The 19,268-nt window shown below is 47.5% G+C and overlaps 1 protein-coding gene across 2 annotated transcripts in view; it reads right to left on the bottom strand.

Annotated features, from left to right (window-relative positions):
• Nucleotides 1–5,258: 5,258 nt before the first annotated feature.
• The window catches only part of SORD (sorbitol dehydrogenase), a 32,130-nt gene continuing 18,120 nt past the window's right edge, over nucleotides 5,259–19,268 (bottom strand). For both annotated transcript variants that reach the window (XM_046008044.1, XM_046008045.1), the window contains 5 exons: nucleotides 15,762–15,880; nucleotides 12,266–12,331; nucleotides 10,918–11,093; nucleotides 7,558–7,679; nucleotides 5,259–6,701 (listed from right to left, as the gene is read on the bottom strand). In XM_046008044.1, coding sequence (XP_045864000.1) covers nucleotides 6,536–6,701; nucleotides 7,558–7,679; nucleotides 10,918–11,093; nucleotides 12,266–12,331; nucleotides 15,762–15,880 — 649 coding nt within the window. In that variant the 3' untranslated portion in view covers nucleotides 5,259–6,535. The remainder of the gene's footprint in view (nucleotides 6,702–7,557; nucleotides 7,680–10,917; nucleotides 11,094–12,265; nucleotides 12,332–15,761; nucleotides 15,881–19,268) is intronic.

The raw sequence follows: 19,268 nt of genomic DNA, 5'->3' as shown, positions 1-19,268 counted from the left end.
ATTTATTAAATGGAAAACAATATGTGGAGGACAAATGACCCAGTTTCTTCCACATAATAATGACATTTAAACAAAACGAAGGGAAACTATAATACATTAAAAGAGACTTAAGAGACATGTTAACCACTCAGGCAACGTGTTTGAATCCTGATTCAAGAAAATGCCTTGGAGCAGGGCAACCTCCCAGCTAACCCAGGGCGCCACCTTCGCAAGGAGCAGGAGGCTGAGCCTGGGGACAGGGCTTCACTGTATTATCAAGTCCTAAATTTTGGAATGATCATCTCCTTGGCTCTAATGATCGGGAATGGGTTAGTGCTCATAGCTGGAAGTGAAAGTTCAATTGGAGTAGTGCTCAGGGCAGCACGGAACCTGCATTCATAGAGATCTTTTTTTTAACAAATAGAGTTGAAGATAACATTCAATTGAGAGAAAATGGTTGTTTTTAGGATAGAAGGAAGACAGACTCCTTGGACTCTTGAAGACTCCTGAGAAGCAAAATGGGGACAGCCTTGGTGGTCCCTCGGCTGAGCGTCTGCTTTCAGCTCAGGTCATGATCCCAGGGTCTTGGGATAGAGTCCCAAGCCAGGTTCCTTGCTCAGTGGAGAGCTACTTCTCCCTCTGCCTGCCTCTCCCCCTGCTTGTGCTCTCTCTCTCTCTGACGAATAAATAAATAAAACCTTTTTTTTAAAGAAGCAAAATAGACATACCAAATTTTTAACAAAAGGAGATAATAACGTGGTTGATGACTGAGGCCTCTATAAACAGGGACAGTACTGGCTACAGAGGAAAGATGTTGTGGGGAAAGCAAGGGGTTTGTTCCTTATTGTGACGATCCTCATGAATGACGATCCTAAATTTAAGTAGGCAGTACCCTTTCGGCTGGGTGTATTTGTGCTGGTCCATCGTAAGAAGTTTGCCTTCTGCTTCTGGAAGATGCCCTGCTTTTCCTTACTGAGTGTTTGGAGTAGACATTGGTCTGTGATTGGTGGAGTGGAGAATGCACCTGTCTGTACAGCTTGTTAGCAGTGGTTTGCATTAGTTTCTGTTTCCACACTGGGGTATGTACTGGGGAGGAGCTGGGCACCATAGCGCACACTTGAGGGGACTCTCAAACATAGGATTTCATATGTTGTCATTTTCAGGCTTTCATATTTTGTACACCAGTGAATTTTTTTATATTAAAAGGTTGAGCTGAAAAGGAAAAAAAAAAGAGAGAGAGAAAGGAGGGAGGGAGGGAGAGAGAGAGAAAGAGAGAAAGAAAAAGAAAAGAAGAAAATGAGGTGGAGAAAGTCACTTTTTTTTAGGTAATTAGGGAAACTTGGACTTGGATTGATAGGGTGTTATATGGTGGGAAGCAGTTATTGTTAAATTTCATTAATGGGAATTGTGATTATTAAGTAAACAGCAAAAAAAAAAAAAGGTCGTTATTTGTTCTGGGTGAAAATGGAGGGAAAGTAGGTAAAGTATATTCCCATTCCTGATTATAAATACATGTGTACAGGCTTTAGAGATGTATGGAGATACACAGGGAAAAGCTGGAAGGAAGGTCTCCCACTTATTAGCATCCTTAAATGACAGATTATGGCTGATTTTCTCTTCTTCTTACTTATCTGGCTTTATTTTCTTCACAATGTATGAACTCATGTGATAAGGGGAGGCGCACACACTGTTATCTCCTGGTGACAAGGGCTCTGCACAGAACTAAACAGCTGAGCGTCTTGCCACTCCTACAGGGAAGAGGAGCTGAGGCAGGTCTGTGGGGACAGGCTCCAGGATCAAGGAGTGGAGGGTTCAGTGAACAGAGAGCCCATGAGAGTAAGCAGGACACACAGGGCTTCAGCACTACCCCCCGGAAGGCTGGAGCTGGTCCCAATGGAGCTGTACCCCCACTGTGCCCACAACGGGCCCACTTTTGGCCCAGGCTCACCTTCTTCCCAGAGCTCCCTCCTAATTATGGATGGATTGCTGGGGTCCCCCACCCCCTGCTAGGCTGTGCTTCTGCCTCCAGTCCTATGAAGAGTGCAGAAAGTTGAATCAGTAACACCAGCCAGATCTCCTAGGGCCTAGCTCTGGGTTGTGCAGACCTCAGGACCATACCTGGGGGCCTGAGGCCAAGCAGAAGAACAAGGTGATGCCCAAGAGGCAGGTGTTTCCATAGGCAGCAACCCCACCACCGATTCCTCTCATCTCCCTCCTTCAGGTGACCTCCTCACACACACACATACATATACACACACACATGGGACTGGAACTGAAACCCAAGAAGGCCCTCACACCTCCCGCCTAAGGCCTTCCCCACCAACCCCGTCCTCACTTCCCAGGGCTTTAGCATGATGGGAACCCTGTATAATATTGTAACTGAACTCATGTGTGTTCCCTTCTTGGTGAATGGCAGGTAGAAACTACACCAGGTAAGTTGTTGCACAATCTACAATTTATTTGCAGCAAGTACGATCATGGGAAATAACTTCCAAAGCTGTGACCGCTCCCCACCCTTCCAAGAAAGGGTGGATGAGTTCCTCCTATTTCGGGTTAGGATTACCATTTAAAAAGGGGACTCTTGTCATGGTATGTAGAGGGGGGCATAGGGTCGTGCATACATACATTGTATATTACATAAAGGAGGCTTGTGCTCCTCCTTGGATGGAGATTTTAGCAGTATAATGAGATAAAGGTAATTGCCAGTCATCCTGGAGGCCACCCCATGGCTCATCTATGAGACTTGGGTTGGGCATTTCGGGCAAAGTGGCCTGGGTCATCTGGATCTTATCAGCGCAGGTGTTATTGCTTGAGTTTTGGTTTCCGACGTGGGATGTTATGCTCATTCAGTCTTTTGCCTGAGTTAAGAGATAAGCTGGAAAGAGGAGCTTACGGGAAAAGTGGAACAAAGGTCGGTGAGTATAAGCAAATGGGCAGATCACGTCTTAGGGTCTAGCTGGTGACAAGAACAGTGATGATAGAGACCTTGCAATCATCTTACCCTGTCCTTCTGTTAAAAAGGGAGGAAACTGAGACTGGGAGTGGGGAAGTGATCTGGCAAATCAGTGAGTCAGTGAGGGGTCTAGGATTCCAAAGAACCCAGTGCACCTGGGTGGCTCAGTCAGTTAAGTGTCTGCCTTACACTCAGGTCATGACCCCGGCGTCCTGGGATTGAGCCCCGTGTCAAGCTCCCTGCTCAGCAGGGAGTCTGCTTCTCTCTCTCCCTCTGCTGCTCCCCCGGCTTATGCTCTCTCAAATAAAATCTTAAAAAAATAAAATAAAAAACCCAGAACCCCAAATCCTGGTATCAAACCCTTGTCTCTCCTCGCTGTGATGGGTCATAGACCCTGAGGATAGAGGCTACTTCTCCACCCCACTGATGGTAAGATCTGCCAAGCAGTCTCGTGGCAGGAACACCAGCTATACATCCTGTCTCTCTTCCAGGTACCCAGGGAGGAGCTCAGTGTTCGACTCTAGTAGGGTTTTAAGAGGAGGGGGGAATTGGGAGTGGGGGATGCAGTCAGTGGGCGCGCAGACTGCTCTGTGAGGAGCTCCTGGCCACACAACTTCCCTGCTGCCCGCTCCTCACCCTGCTCCTCCCTGAACCTCCCGGGACTTGTGTGTGTACGCGTGTGCAGACATGTGTTGGGGGTGCGCGGAGGTGGCAGAGATCTGCCTCCCGCTCAGGAATGCAGGTCCCGTTATTGACCTTCTGTATTCCAAGCCTAGGCTGAGATGGTGTGCAGAGGACAGTTCAGAAAAAGGCAAATACCCACTAAATCCTGTCTCCTGCACTCCTAACTTCTGGCCCAAGCGACTTACCCACAGGCCCCTACTGTTCTCCCAAAGGTAGTAAAAAAAAACCCAGAAGGTAGAGGCTGGACTAAGTACATAGAAGTGAGGCTGACCGGGATGGCCTGAGAGCCAGGAACAGGCAGTCCATTAGTGACTTCACATCCACAGCCACAGGAGCCAAAGGTGGCCGGCAAGAGGGAACTGCTGAAGATGTGGCCCCTTTTCTCCTTTAGGATCCATGAGCTGGCCTCCCCCTTCCACCATCTAGCCTAACTTCAGGGTCTTTCTTTGAAGCTCTCCACTGGTACACCCCACCCTCATGCCGGGAGTGCCGGCTGGGTGGGGCCCTTGGTGTTGATGGAAAGCCCACAAGGTGCCAGGCACTGGCGACAGCACACACATTGGCCAGCAGGGCCATATTCTGGGTTCCGGGACTGATTCACTGAGTTAATCAGTATTTATTGAGCAGGCAGGGGAGGTGGTGGGAGGAATCAATTCCTGGGCTTCCTACATGTCCTTCCCAGCAGCAGGGGAAACATCCGACAAGGTTGCAAAGGCCAGGGAGCCAGGCAGAGCTCGGCAACACCAGCTCCAGCCCTCCCACTGCCCAGAGGACTCTCTGGGTAGCCAGCCCCCCGCCCCCGCAACCCCCCACCCCTGCCTTGGGAGCTGATAGTGCACCATGGTTTGGGAGTGGTGGGAGGATCTGGAAAGGGGAGGTACTCCCTGATGCTGTTTTCCATCAGGCTGTCTGGTCTTCGTGACTGTCCACATGGCAGCAGCATGGGGCCAGGTCAACACAACAGGAAATGGAGAATGCAGGCCACCGACTTGGAAGATCCAGCCCAATATGGATTGTGACATAAATGACACCTGTTTTGCCCTTGGTAGCCTCACCTTTCCAGGGTCCCCCCTCAGGTTCTGTGGCCTCCTCCCTCCAACAGATGACAATCAAAGGAAAAGTGCTGCCTGTGAATTTAACAGGGAATCCACTTCCCTTGAGGGGCATTTCTGTTGGAAGCCTTCGTCTAGAAGGGGAAGGCCTTCCCATTCCACATTCAAGGAACTCGGGACCACGGAGCTGGAACTGGTTTCAAGAGGAGACACCTGGCAAGTGTGCCCCTAGAGCTAAGGAGGACTCTGAGAAGGAAGTGGGACAGTTCCACAAGCCGGCTGCCTGGCTGCTGAGTGTGCGGAAGTCTTAAGATTCTCCCCGCCTTCCTCCAGAGATAACATGAAAGAGGAAAGGCAGTGGGTGACCTTGAGCAAATTGCTTGGCTTCTTTACTTCCTTAGGTGTAAAATAATCCCATGCATTCAGACCTGCTGTGAGGATTAGAGATCGTTACCATAAATTTCCAGCAGTTAATGACATTATATTTGATGCAGAAAATGTGTCCCTTTCAGAAATCCTGGATCTTTCCCTTTATGAAATAAGTAACCAGAGCCACCCTACCTCCCATAAAAAGGGGCACAAAGGGGCAGTAACGGTGAGGCACCAAAACCACAATTTATTACCCAAAGCAGTTTGAGGGATTCCAAGCATTGGTCATGGTCCTCCCCAGTCATAGGAAAGATAGAGCCTCTCCAAACTTAGTCTCCACTCCCAGCTGAAGGATTAAAAGGCTGCAGCCCAAGCTATGTCACAGCTACAATATCCTCATTCTTGACTATCTCAAAGTCCCAGATGGGCATCAAGTGATTTGGACCCCAAATCTTACACAAGAAAATCCTACAATTAAAATAAGATGGGAGCAATCATTCCAACAGAAAGATACCAACAGTGTTAACAGTCTATGAGAGGGAGAAGGGATTTCTGTTTATAATCATCAGGATTAAATGGAATTGTCCATCAACACGAGAGTGAAGGGAATGCTGACGCTGTGGGACGGGAGGACAGGTGCACTGGCCAAACCCTCCTGGGCAAGTCTCCCAGGAGGACTCCCCTTGATTGTCACCCTAAGGAAGGAGCCTCCTGGTTGACTAGTGACAAAGGAGCCCACAGTGACTGCCCCTGAAGGAACGAAGGGTGGGGTGGTAAGTGTGGGGAAGGCTGTTTAAGTTACACAGAATTCTGAGGAGTTGCAGAAGAGGCAATCTTCCAGCAGTATTGAGAGCTTACCTGACTGTTCCTACTTTTGGAGAATGTAAGCTGGTTGGATCTCACACAGGATTTCAGTTTTGGGGTTTTTTAAATTGATTTAAAAATTATCCTAGACCCAGGAAGGTCAGTTCCTTAAAGTCTCCTTTTATCATCCAACCGAAGACCACCTATGTCTAGAAAGACTGTCTATGAACTGCTGACAACCCTTCAACCCAGACCCTGAACTGAGATTTTTCATGAAAATCAGTTTTTGTGCCAGTCAAGTCTGATCAAGTTGTCTCTCCATAACTTAGCTCCCACCCCCACCTGGCCAGTCACGGTGGAACCAGGAACCCAATGGGCAGATTTCTTTCCTCACTTAACTGAGGCATTCCAGGAAGAAGGGGAGTTCCCAGGACCTGCCTAACAAACTCTGCTCTACTTGCTGAACTTTGCTTTGTATGAACAGGTAGGTCACTCTGCCTGCAAATTCCCCCAAACTGTACCTACTTGTGTTTTTAAGGTACACCAGTTCCTCCGTTGTTTAAGGCTCTCTGCTTGTAATGAATTATTTTAATTATTTTTGCTACTCAAAAGAAACTACTGCATCAAACCCCGCCCTGCCGAGATACTGGCACGGGGCTGGGGGTAGGGGGTTGAGGGCAAAGCCCAATTCGTATTAGGGATTCTGGTCCTTGGGGTCACACTTGAGCATGACTTTCAACCCCAGTCCCTTTCTGGCTGTTTCAAAGGCCTCCAGAGCTTTTTCCAGAGGAAACCTATGGGTAACTAAGGGCTTTACGTTCACAGACTTGGAGGCAAGCATCGAAATTGCCATCGGCCACCTGTAAAAGATCACAAATGTCGCATTCAACCTACAGGAGGAAAGAACCAGGTCCCCAAAGCCACCAAGCACAAGATCAGCTTGGCTCTATTTATTTATATAGCACTGTGGTTCTATAAGGTCTACTCGACAAACAATGGTAGAAATGATCTTATGATTTACAATCTGGGAGTACAGTCTATTTATTCCCAACGCCTCCACCCCACTGCAATGTCTGTCACGAAGTCTAGAATTCCTTTGGCATGAAGGCATAAGGCATACAGAGGCCACTGTGAAAAGGCAGAAAAGCCTCAGAGAGGCAGCTGATGATAAGCCATCCATATCCCTCTGCAGTGTGGCTTGGCAGAGTTTATTGGAAAATGGCACTCTGCTGACAGAATGGTCACAGACTATAATGGTGGGAGTAGGGACACTGCTGGGGAAGGTGGTCCTGGGAAAGTTCCCCTATTGGGGAGAGCCTAGAGCCACAGAGCATGAGGTACGTAAACTAAAACCCTCTCATTTCTCAGGGTGGGCCCTGGGATCTGCGGTGGATACCAAGGCATTTGAGTTCTTACTGTTGTTCCCTTTTCTCTCCTTCTTTCAGGAGAAAAATGAAGAGCAGGCCACTTGAGGAAATGAAGAGACATGCTTCCTTCAAGATCCCCCACCTTCCCTTCTTCCCTCTGCCATCTCTGCCCTCCTGTTCTTTAACCAGGAGTGATGCTCTCTCTGTGGACTCCGACCATGACATGTGGGTGTCAGTGTGGCTCGGGAGTGCTCCCCATGAATAAACGGGGGTGACTCTTGGTCCCAGAGGCTGAGCAGGGGTCTTGCCAGCCAATTGTCCCCCCCCAGCTCACCCACCACATACTCACGTGTTGCAATATCGAAACACACCCTTGATGTCCACCTCCCGGATGGCCGCATGCACCAGGGGTACAGTGGTCATCTCAGAGCCCAGCCCTACGAGCACCAGGGTCCCACCAGAACGAGTAGCCTGAAGAGGAGATGAGAACAAGAAAACCCAGAAGATCAGAAAATGCAGTCTTTCCATTCAAAAGGACTTTTGTCACATAAATATCTGTTTGCATCAGGTGAATATCCAAATACTCCAGAGAATACGATTCTTTCTCTACCATTAAGCTCTTCCGTATGTCAGCCAAACCTAACAGAGCAGCAGAGTTATCTTCTTTGAGGATCCTGAGATCATACACTTTACGAGTGGAGGACCAGGCCCAGTGGGAGCCCCTTCTACTGTCCACAAGATCCTAGGCAACAGCCCAGGATCTCCAGATCCCAGCAAGAATCTTCCCTACAAACAAGCTTAACCTTCAGCTCCTGAGCCTCTCTCAGAGCTTTACTAATTCCATACCAGGTGCTGGCTGAGGTACCTCCTCATCTTAGCACCCACCCCTCCTCCAGAATGTCAGCTCCACAAAAGAGAGGACATTTGTCAAACCTCTAAGGAACCTCCTCTTGGTGAGGAAACTACCAAGCACACACAAATGGGGAGAGCCATTAGAATTCTATGGCTTGAACATTGCCTTATATAAGCACACTGGCTGACATTTGGAAATATTTTTGTTCCAGAGACATTCATCCCAATAGTATCATCAGCCACAATGGATTTTGTCTTCCTTGAACATTTATCTGCCTATCAGTTCCCTCCTTGGCGTGGGCCATACATGGAAATTTCTCCTGATAATCTCTACCTGATTCCACAAGAATGCTGTGCCTGCTCCAGAGATTTTTGGAGATCACTGTGGCCAGTGCTGTGAGAGACAGAAGAATAGTCCATTTGCCTCAGTTTTCATGACAGTCACAAGCAGCAAGCACTTACTGGAACCATTCTAAGTTTAACCAGTGGAGCTGCAAAGAGGCCCGCACCACAGCCTCTATCTTTGAGGGGAAGGATACACCATGAAGAGAGGCCTGCAGCACCAGGGTGACTCTAGAATTTATACGTTGGATGGATCTGTGAGACCCTCTCAACCAGCTTCCTTGTGTGTAGGATCAGGATGACGCCTCCCAAGCAGAGCGGTTGGCCTAACAATCCTAGTGCTCAGCACTAGGTTGGGCCCACTGTCTGGCACATTTTTGTTTTTACTTAAGCACAGAGTTCCTGGCAAACCACCTGTGACTTACGAACACTGTTGGTTACGGGGGAGGCTCTCTCCCCACTGGAAAAGTTGGGGTGGGGCATAGAGTCAAAGTTGTGACTGAGCCATACAAAACTTGTAAGTGAGAAATTTTCTTGGAAACTGTTTCCCATTCGCATTTCCTCTCCACCTAGTGAGAAGGAGGAGGACGACGACGAATACTGCCAAATGGCCATCCCAAGGTGCCAGGATACTGACCACAGACAAAGGAACGCTTGGACTAGCTGACCATTGTTTTGTGGGTGTGACCTCTGCACCAAGATGACATGAATTCTACCCTAAGCATTTGCCACGCCTCCCAAAGATTTTCTAGTCACGAATCTGGCAGGAAAGTGACTCTCAGGTATGTCCATATAAGGTGCCTCCACCTAACCTGCCCATTGGCAGGGTGGCCTGCAGCATTCTGTAGCGTCTGTCATGCAGAATGGCTCCACTCCTCACTTGGGAGAGGTACCAGCTTCAGGTATGGTGAGGCCCTTGGGCACTTACCTCTGCACCCACCTCAGGGAGCTTGGCAATGGGGCCCCCACCATCAACAGCTGGAGAGAGATGCTAAGTGTTCCCAGTGTTTTCCAGGCAGCAGAGAAGAGGAAGAAAGTCTTGCATTGTGAAGCCATGTCTTTTCCTGCCTCTCTGTGGATGGGGGTCACTGACTTGGCCAACAATTTGGCCAAGTTGGCCAACAACTTGAAGATGGCTGGATGCACCTTATGCATCAGAGCCCCCAAGGTCCCCGGCATGAAGCCAGGGCACTGCAGGTGCCCAACACAGGTCACTGGTTGACTGATCACACAGACCCATCACCCTCTGAGTTTTGGGTTCTCTTTGCCCCTTCCCACAAGGCAACCATTACCTCTGACAGTGGAGCAGAGGGTGGGCTGGCTCCGACTGGAACTTAGGACAGAGCGAAAGTGGCAGCTGTTCCTCTCCTGTCCCACCTCTTCCTCTCACCCCCAATGCCAGGGGCATCCTGGTGAGCAAATGGCTAGGCAGCTCGGCCAGGGTACCAGACCGGCACTCCCCAGCAGGTCCTGAGTGGTGCAAAGTGCCCTTTTGCATGACCCAGCTGTGACTCAGAAGGAAGGAGGAAGCCCGTGCTGCTGTGGGACAGCATTGTGGGAGGCAGGGCAGGAGTGCCCGGAGGGTAGAGGGGACCGGCTGCTGCTACTGCCGTCCTCAGCCCTGTCCCTCCCTTCTAGCATGGCTGCCCACCGCCTCCTTGTCCCCTCCTTCCCTTCTCTCCTAAGCAGCGGACAGAGTAAGAAAATCTCAGGCATTGGAGCAGTGTGCTCAAGGCAAGTCACCAGGCCTCCTGTGGTGAAATGTGGAAAGGGGTAACTCGTTTTCATCTGGTGCACACTGGCAGCACATTTATAAATCACCCAGCAGAAGACCCAGCGCATGGTAGGGCCGGAACCTAGAAGGTATTCTTTTTCCCCTCATTTCATCATACTTGGATCTATCAATGCCACTTCCCACCCTAGTGTGCCTACGTGCCCCCGCCACTCCTCTTTTCTGGCAACTTCCCATAAATTATGGGTGGGTCCCTGAGGGTCAAATCAGGCATTGGTAGCTTATCCATTCCTAGGTCTGGGAAAGAAGAGTAGCAGCTGACTGTGACTCTGAAAAACCACCCCACCTTTGTGACTACATTAATGGCGGTTGCTTTTTAACAATGACTCAGACTGCAGTTTTCCTCAATAAAGGAAAACAGGGATTTCCCACACACAACTAAGGTATGGCTCTCCCTTCCTCCTGTTGATTTTTTTTTTTTTTTCTTGCCAAGAGTACTTTTATGATCACAGATATGATCATTTAAGGGGTGGGTCTCTTAACATCTTTCAAGGGCCATATACAGCTGTTACTTCATTGAAGCCTCACAATAAGGAAGGATGTGAAGCAAGTGAGATAAAACAAAAACCAGAGATACCGAGATCACCTCATTTTTTGTCTGGGGGGGGGGGGTCACAGGAGAGGGTAGTGGAGACACTCGATGCCAGCACCCCTTACTGCTGCCTGCCATGTGCCAATGCCCCAAAGCTGCCCACCAGCTCCGGCCACCCTCATCCGACTCACATAGATGCCTGACTGGATGGCAGGCTCTGCCCCTGTGCACTCGATGGTTACTTCCGGCTTGCACCCCAGCAGACCTTCCACTTTACTGGCGATTTCCTTAGGGCTCTCCTTGGAAATCTGGAGGACAATATCAGCCCCAACCTCCTTGGCTTTAGACAACCGAGAGGCAGACAGATCTAAAGTGGAACAAAAAGCTTCTTTACTACTGAGAACTGGATGGCGGATTAGGGAGAAAAAGGTGGAGGTGCAGGTTTTAATGGTAGCGAAGCTCGGGTGTAGTGGGTGGTGTCCACGAGCCCAGCACACTTACTCTCTACACCTTCAAAGGCTCCCCCACCCACCACACAGCTGCGCATGTGAAAGCTCTCCTTCCCCCCCCACCTCTCTCTCTCAGACACCCACACTGTTCTGCACCCCCACACACCCCTATACACACCACACTACTCCACACACACTCCCTCTCTCTCTGACAGGTAACTGCTCCTCACACGTAACACTTGCAGATACCTTCTACACACACTCTGAAACCTTCTTTGCACACAAAACATACTTGCTTATAACCCTACTCCCCTTTACACATACTCTACACAATGCTACATACTTACTCACACCCACACACACATTCTCTCTCACAGATGCCTTCTATACACACACACATACACACACACTGTCTTCTATACCCTACATGCTTCCATACATACTTCCCTGACCCACACGTGCTGTCAGACAAGCTCTCCTCACACATACACACATTTCCCACCCATACCACTCACCTCACACACAAACACCATCTTATAAACATATACATCCCACTAACTCCACATCTCACACACACACAAGCACACCTTCTGTGCCTCCTGGGTTTGGTCAAATGGGCCAAGGGCTAAGCCACTTCTTAGAATCAAGTGAGCAGTAGAGGCATCTGAGGTTCACACACAAGGAGCCAGGCCCTCTTCTCCACAGCATCTACCCTCTCCCAGAAGCTTCAAAAGAGCCTCCTCCTGAGCCCTGAGCTGGTCATCCCCTGCGTGGGAATTTTAACGCTGGAACCCAAGGGAAAAAAGGAGAAACCCTTTTAGAAACCCAGCACCCCAGGAAGAGAAGGGTTCATATGCCCTTGCCCCATACTATAGGCCAGTGTTTCCTCTTCAAGGAGATTTTCAAAAATTACTTATTTTGAGAGAGAGCACACAAGCAGGGGGAGCTGCAGAGGGAGAGGGATGAGCAGATTCCCTGCTGAGCAGAGCCTGATGCAGATCTTGACCCCAGGACCCTGGCAGGCGCCAAACCGACTGAGCCACCCAGGCACTCCCCCCTTCAAGGAGATTTAAAAAGAAAACCTTCTTACCAGTCACCAGCACTTGAGCTGCACCCATTGCCTTGGCCACAATCACAGTGACCAGTCCAATTGGCCCTAAATAAAGCAGGAAATGGGAGACATTTGTGAAATATTAAACATCAGCTCTCCCCCTTGTCCAGGCCAGGCTAGGAACCCTATCTTTTGTGCACCTGTAGCATCTATCCCAGTGCCTCACACATGCTGAGACCTTAACAACTGTTTGAATGAGTAAGTAAATGAAGAATTGTTCTCTACATGAAATTTTGCTCCTAGTGCTGAGTTCTATTTAATTCTCTCCAACCTCAGAGCTAGAAATTTGCCATTTACTCTCGGATACTGCTTGGGGATAATATCAAAGAACCAGAAGGCTCAAGGAAACATATATTTATTAAGAGAATAAGATGTCTTAGAAGGTCTGGACACATTGTCCTGTTCTCTCTTTGACCCCTACCTTTTTACACCCCATCACATCTCCCCAAGGAGAGACACATCCTTTACAGGTGCCCTCTGAGGACTACCTTGGAGGGTGTCATTAAGTGAACTGGCCCCCTGGATTGACCCAGCTGCTCAGGAGGCTCTAAGTTGTTTGGGTACCTAAAAATCAGCCCAGAGACCACCTGCTCCCCACAGTATCTGTATGCTAGATAACATAGTTTTTTTTTTTTTTCCCATTTTATTTATTTTTTTCAGCGTAACAGTATTCATTGTTTTTGCACAACACCCAGTGCTCCATGCAAAACGTGCCCTCCCCATTACCCACCACCTGTTCCCCCAACTTCCCACCCCTGACCCTTCAAAACCCTCAGGTCGTTTTTCAGAGTCCATAGTCTCTTATGGTTCGCCTTCCCTCCCCAATGTCCATAGCCCCCTCCCCCTCTCCCAATCCCACCTCCCCCCAGTAGATAACATAGCTTTAATATAAAAAACCAGACCTACAAAATGAAGCTATGCAGATTATCTTTGAGGACTGGCTTTTTCACAATGCTTTTGAAAATAATTTTGTTGAGTTCCCCCCAAATCAAAACATTGGAAAGCAAATGACCAACAAAGAGGTGATTAGCTAAACAAACTACAGTGGAATATCATACAGCTCTTAAAAATTATGTCATAACTCTTTCATCTAGTGTCATGGGAAGATGTTCATCATATACTGCTTTTTTTCTTTTAAAAAAGGTAAAATAAAGTGTGTTTAGCATGGTCTCATTTTAAACAAAACCTGAAAGATTCTACATGAAAATATTTATTGCGGTTCTCTCTGGCTGATAGGTGACAGGGCTACGGGTCAACCTCTCTGTATATATGTACACGTGTGATATGAATGACTCCTTTTTCTATGTCAAAAAGGTATTACTTATGCAGGTTTAAAACAGAGATGTCACCAGAATACTACACTCTGTGAGCTCTCTGAGGCAAGTCTGCTCTACACCCATCATCTCTCTTAGCCTTCCAGTCACTTAGCCCTGTCAAAATCAGTCCTGAAAATGTATGAGGACTAACCCAAAATGGATTAGACTTGAACATCAAGACTTAAAACCATTAAAACTCCTAAAAGAAAACAAAGGCCATAAGCTCCTTGACATCAGCCTCGACATGATTTTTTGGATTTGACACAACTGAATGAAAGCAGAAGTAAACATGGGAGCCACATCAAACGAAAAGGCTTCTGCACAGCCAAGAAAACCATCAATGAAATGAAAAAGCCAATCTGCCAAAGGAGAAAAAAGATTTGCGAATCATATCTGATAAGAGGTTAATACCCAGAAACTATAGAAAGAGCTCATACAACTCAATAGCAAAAAACCAAGCAATCTAATTTTAAAAAGGGCCAAGGATCTATAGACATTTTCCTTTTTTCTTTTTATTTATTTTTTCTTTTTTTTTAAAGTAATCTCCAATGTGCATGCTCTACTGACTGAGTCAGTCAGGCACCCCCAAGCAGACATTTTCTCAAAGAAGACATACAGATAGTCAACAGATACATGGAAAGGTGCTCAACATCATTAATCATCAGGGAAATACAAATCAAAACCACAGTGAGGTATCACCTCACACCTGTTGGAATAGCTGCTATTAAAAAGACATGAAGTAACAGGTATTGCCGATGATGTGGAGAAAAGGGAACCCTCAGGCACTGATGATGGGAAGGTAAATTTCCAATCCCTGTGGAAAACAATATGGAGGTTCCTCACAAAATTAAAACTAGAACTACCATGTGATCCAATAATTCCACTTCTGAGTATTTATTTGAAGAAAATGAAAATCACTACCTCAAAAAGATATATGCACCCCCATGTTCACAGCACCATTACTTACAATAACCAAGATAATGGAAACAACCTAAGTGTCCACCCATGGAGATGAAGACACAAAGAAAATGTGGTCTATATGTACACAGTGGAATATTATTCATAGTCATAAAAGGGAATCTTGCCATTTGTGACATGGATGGACTCAGAGGGCATTACGCTAAGAGCAATCAATGAGACAAAGACAAATACTGTATGATATCGCTTACAATGTGGAATTTAAACAAACAAAAGGAACAACAAAGCTCACAGATACAGAGTACAGATTGGTTGCTAGGGTGAGGGTGGTGAGAGGTGAGTGAAAGAGAGGGAAGAAGGTCAAAAGATACAATCTTCCAGTTATGAGATAAATACATCACAGGGATATAATGTACAGTGTGGTGATTATAATAAATAATACCATATTGCATATCTGACAGTTGCTATGAGAGTAGATCTTAAAAAGTTCTCATTGTAAGAAAAACTTTGTGACTATGCATAGTGACAGATGTCAATTAGACTTTTGGTGGTGATCATTTTCCAATATATACGAATATCAAATCATTACATCATACATCTGAAGCTAATGTAATATGTCAATTATACCAAAAAGAAAAGGCTGTATGAGGAACACCGACCAGATCACAACCACAGGGAGCATGAGCGTGCTGTCTGTGTCACTGGCATTAGACACCTTCAATGGTTTTGTTTGTTCAGGTTTGTTTGGGTGGCTGGAAGCAGGGGCAGAAAGAAAGCAGCCAGCTATAACCCCAATAAGCAGAGTGCTGGCTCACGGTGGACCAGACTCCATTCCTTCCACTGGCCACGAACAGGTCCCACCTCATTCCTGGATGGACCAGGAGACCACTTCTCTGGCATGATGTGAAAGTTCCAGAAGTTGCCTTTCCCTTTACTACCAAAAACATGTCCCTGGTTTCCTGTCAAGTTAAAAAATAATTGCAAATTGCTTTCTTTAAATGACCGAAAGGGTTATATTGCCTAGGAAATGACCTGAGTTACTATTATGCCTGCAGACGGTTTATTTAGCAGAAAGTTCTGGTCATGGAGGGAAGGGGACACCATAATCCTCCCCACCCCCAGGAAGATTTAAGGACCAATTTCAGACATTGAGGTGCGGTGGTGGGGGATGAGATAGGCAGAGGGATCTCCACATTCCCCTTTAAGGAACTCATAACTAGGGGGTCCCATCTGTTTCTTACCAGCTCCACACACAAAGACCTTGTTCCCCAGGGTGATTCCAGCTCGCCGGCAGGCATGGATCCCCACAGACAGTGGTTCAATCAGGGCCCCTTCTTCAAAGGTGACATTGTCAGGAAGCCTGGGGTGTCATTCAACACACTCAGTTAGTCCCTTTGGGTTAATAAAAAAAAGAGCTAATATTTACTGAGCATTTATTTATGTTTATTTATTTATATTTATTTATTTACGTATATTCCCTCATGTAAATCCTTGGAGAGTTCTGGGGCGGGTAGTAATACTTCCATTTTACAGACAAGGAAACAAAACCTTGGAGAATTAAATGACTTGCTTCTAAGGTTCAAAACTAGTGAGAGGCTCAAAGGGTTTGAAATGGAAACCAGATACGCCTGATTCGAGAGCCCAGGCCACACTGCCCTGCTCTGAAAATGGTTTTCTTTGGATAAGTCACTTCGGTAAATGAACACATTATGTTTGCTTTAACATGTTATCCAGGACAAGGTATGGTATGCCTGTCACTAATAAATGAGAATTTCAGGGCGCCTGGATGGCTCAGTCAGTTAAACAACTGCCTTCAGCTCAGCTCATGATCCTAGGGGTTCCCTGCTCAGCGGGGAGCCTGCTTCTCCCTCTCCAGCTACCCCTGCTTGTGTTCCCTCTCTTGTTGTATCTCTCTGTCAAATAAATAAATAAAATCTTAAAAAAAAAAAACAAATAAATGAGAAGTTAATCTAACAAGAGGTTAATATAACCACATGTCAGCATCTCATCTGCTTCTCAAACTTATGTACAACTATCCCAACTATTAGCAGCTTTGCAGAGTGATTTAGAACCCGGTATCACTCTGTTGTCCCCATATGGTATGTTCCAGAAGAACCACATCTGATGGCAGCAGCTGCCTGGCTGACCCTGGACAGGTCGTGATGGGGAAAGGGCCTGTCTTCCCGGCAGCTGATTAAATGCTGTGTCACCTTCTCCACTGGGCTCTTGGTTTTCACTTGAGTCCACTTGACCCTATTACCCACCCCACTGACAATGACAGTAAACATTTGCATAAGGCTTTACAGATTAAGGGCTTTTTCATCCATTATCTCATTTGATCCTCACCATGACCTTGTCAGGCAGGAAGGACAGGCTTTATTTTTACCTTTATTCTACAGAAGAGGAAATTGAAGCCCAATGACATTCAGAGACTTGCCCAAGGTTACAAGGCTAATGAGTGGGAAAGCAAGACTCGAAGCCAGGTCTCCCCGCTCCACATCCTGCCTCTCCCATTATTAGCTGCCTCCTGGTACAAGTGGCTCTGTGGATAGTATCTGATTTCTGCATGGTCCTCGCTGTCCAGTAGTTTTATTCAGTGCCCCAAACCTCCATATGCTAGAACAGAAAATCCCTCAAGTTTGAAAGGAAAGAAAGGCGGCAGCCAAAGTGCTCATTCCCATGATGCATCACAGAATAATGAGGCCTGAAGTCTGACGGCCGGCTGCCCCTCCTCCACCCCCATGCCGTCCCTCTGCTTTTCTCCCACAATCCCCCCACTTCAATCCTCGCCTGCTTAGATTGCTTCCATCACCCCTTGTACCCATGCCACCCACCCCACTGATTCTATAAAAGGGACAAAAGTTTGAAATGAAATAATGAAGACTCCCAAACTCTTCCAAGGAACCATCAAACCACACTCTCTCTGGGTCCTCCTTCCCTGACCTTGTTCAGTGGGGATTGAGGGAGAGGGAGGATGAGAGCACCCTAAGTTTCTTCTCAGCTCCAATCAATCATGACTTTATAAATACCAGAGAGTAAGACAACTTGGTGGTTTTCACAATAAGGTTGAGGGAATAACCAAAGGGTAGAGGATGATTAAGAAGCCAAGGGGGAAGCAGGAAGATAAAAAGAAAGAAAATAAGGTCGGTAGGAAAATAAAGAGGTTGTGACAGTACAGGAATCCTCACACAGAAACCAGAGAGGAGGACGTGGGTCCAAGGCTGGTGTGTGGATGTGAGCAGAAAGCACCCTGGGAGGAAAGGAGAGATGGGGGGGTTGCCTGTCCCCTATTCTGCCCTCCCATCAACAACATCACCAACACACTCTCCTCCATCACCCCATCCCCAGTACAAGGCTTCCTTTCAGTCCTAATATGTACCTATCCCCCAGACACAAGGCCATGGCTAGGATACATCATGGCCCCACTTACTGAGCACCTACTATATGCCAGGGCTCATGCTGAATACTTTATATGCTTTTCTCATTGAATTCTGTCAATAAGTCTATGCATTTCATCATATCAGTGCTATTACCATCTCTATTTTACAGACAAGGATGTCTGTAAGGATGCAAAGTTTAATAGGCTGAAGGTCACACAGTTGGTAAATGGCAGAGACCCATGGTCAGTTTTAAACTTTACCATTTTGCTTTTCTGCCTTTCAAGAAAACCTTGTTTGGTGCCTCCACTTGGAAAGGGCCCCAACAAAGTGGGCTGGTTCAGGAACCACTTGCTGAAAGGTGAACTCTACACCCATAAACTGCTTTCTTCTAGAGCAGTTAGGTGTTGACTTAAACTCATCACGAGGTCTGGCCTGTGAGCCCTCTCAAGGCTTCCAGTGGGCACTAGAAAACTCAGATCTGTCCAACTGCCTCTGTGACTGGCAGTTAGCCTCCTTCAGGCAAGCCCCATCCTGGCCAATAGAGTCGCAGCTGGGGCCAAGCCGGGAGGGAGGAAAACATACCTGCCAGAAGGTCAGAAGGAAAGTGGCGGATCAGCACCCACAGCTCCACAGCTGGGACCCATGTGGAAGGGGCAATACTTCGCCTCTGCCAGATTCAAGTCCTCACCCCAAAACCACTTCAAGAGTTGGGATAGGGTAGTGAGCCCAGGGCAGGAACCCAAGCTTGACTCCTGGTTCTTCCGTGTGCCCAATTAGCCTCCTCCCTCCGGCCTCTGCACCCCTCGACCAAACTGCCCACCTCACTGCTGTTCTTATGAAGGTTAATTTGGATAAAGGGTGCAAAGCACTGATGACCACAAGGCCAGGCATGGAGTACTAATAACTGTGACTCCACATGCATTGCCTTATTGGGTCTTCAGGTGATTAAATGAGACCAAAGCAGCGGAAGGTGATGTCATTTCCCCCAAAGTCACTCACTAGGAGAGAGAGGATCCAGGGTCCCAGAGCTCAGCGCTGGCTCCAGGCCATACTTCCTCAGGAAACACCCAGTAGCTGCTGTTACTGGTGTTGTGAGCAGGGTCACTGCTGTGCTAAGTTCTCTTTCCTGGGAGCTGCCTTGGAAACCAGTAATGCAGGACAACTACAGCAGGTTATCTGCAGGATAGCTGGAGGGGAGTGAGTTCAGCAACAATCTTCTATTGTTGCCCTAGGTGAGGGGAGCGTCAATGCCAAGACTAAACCAAGTGGTGTGAGTCAGTCTCGGCCCTAGGCAAGCTACCTTCCCTCAGTGCCACCAAGAAGAGCCTGTTGAGGGGATGCTTCATGTCTGGAATGACGAGCTGAAAA

Source organism: Meles meles, chromosome 6 (assembly GCF_922984935.1).
Source record: "Meles meles chromosome 6, mMelMel3.1 paternal haplotype, whole genome shotgun sequence".
In the NCBI taxonomy this organism is placed as follows: Eukaryota; Metazoa; Chordata; class Mammalia; order Carnivora; family Mustelidae; genus Meles; species Meles meles.
Note: the sequence above shows the minus strand (reverse complement) of the source record. Positions and strands in the feature narration are given on the sequence as shown.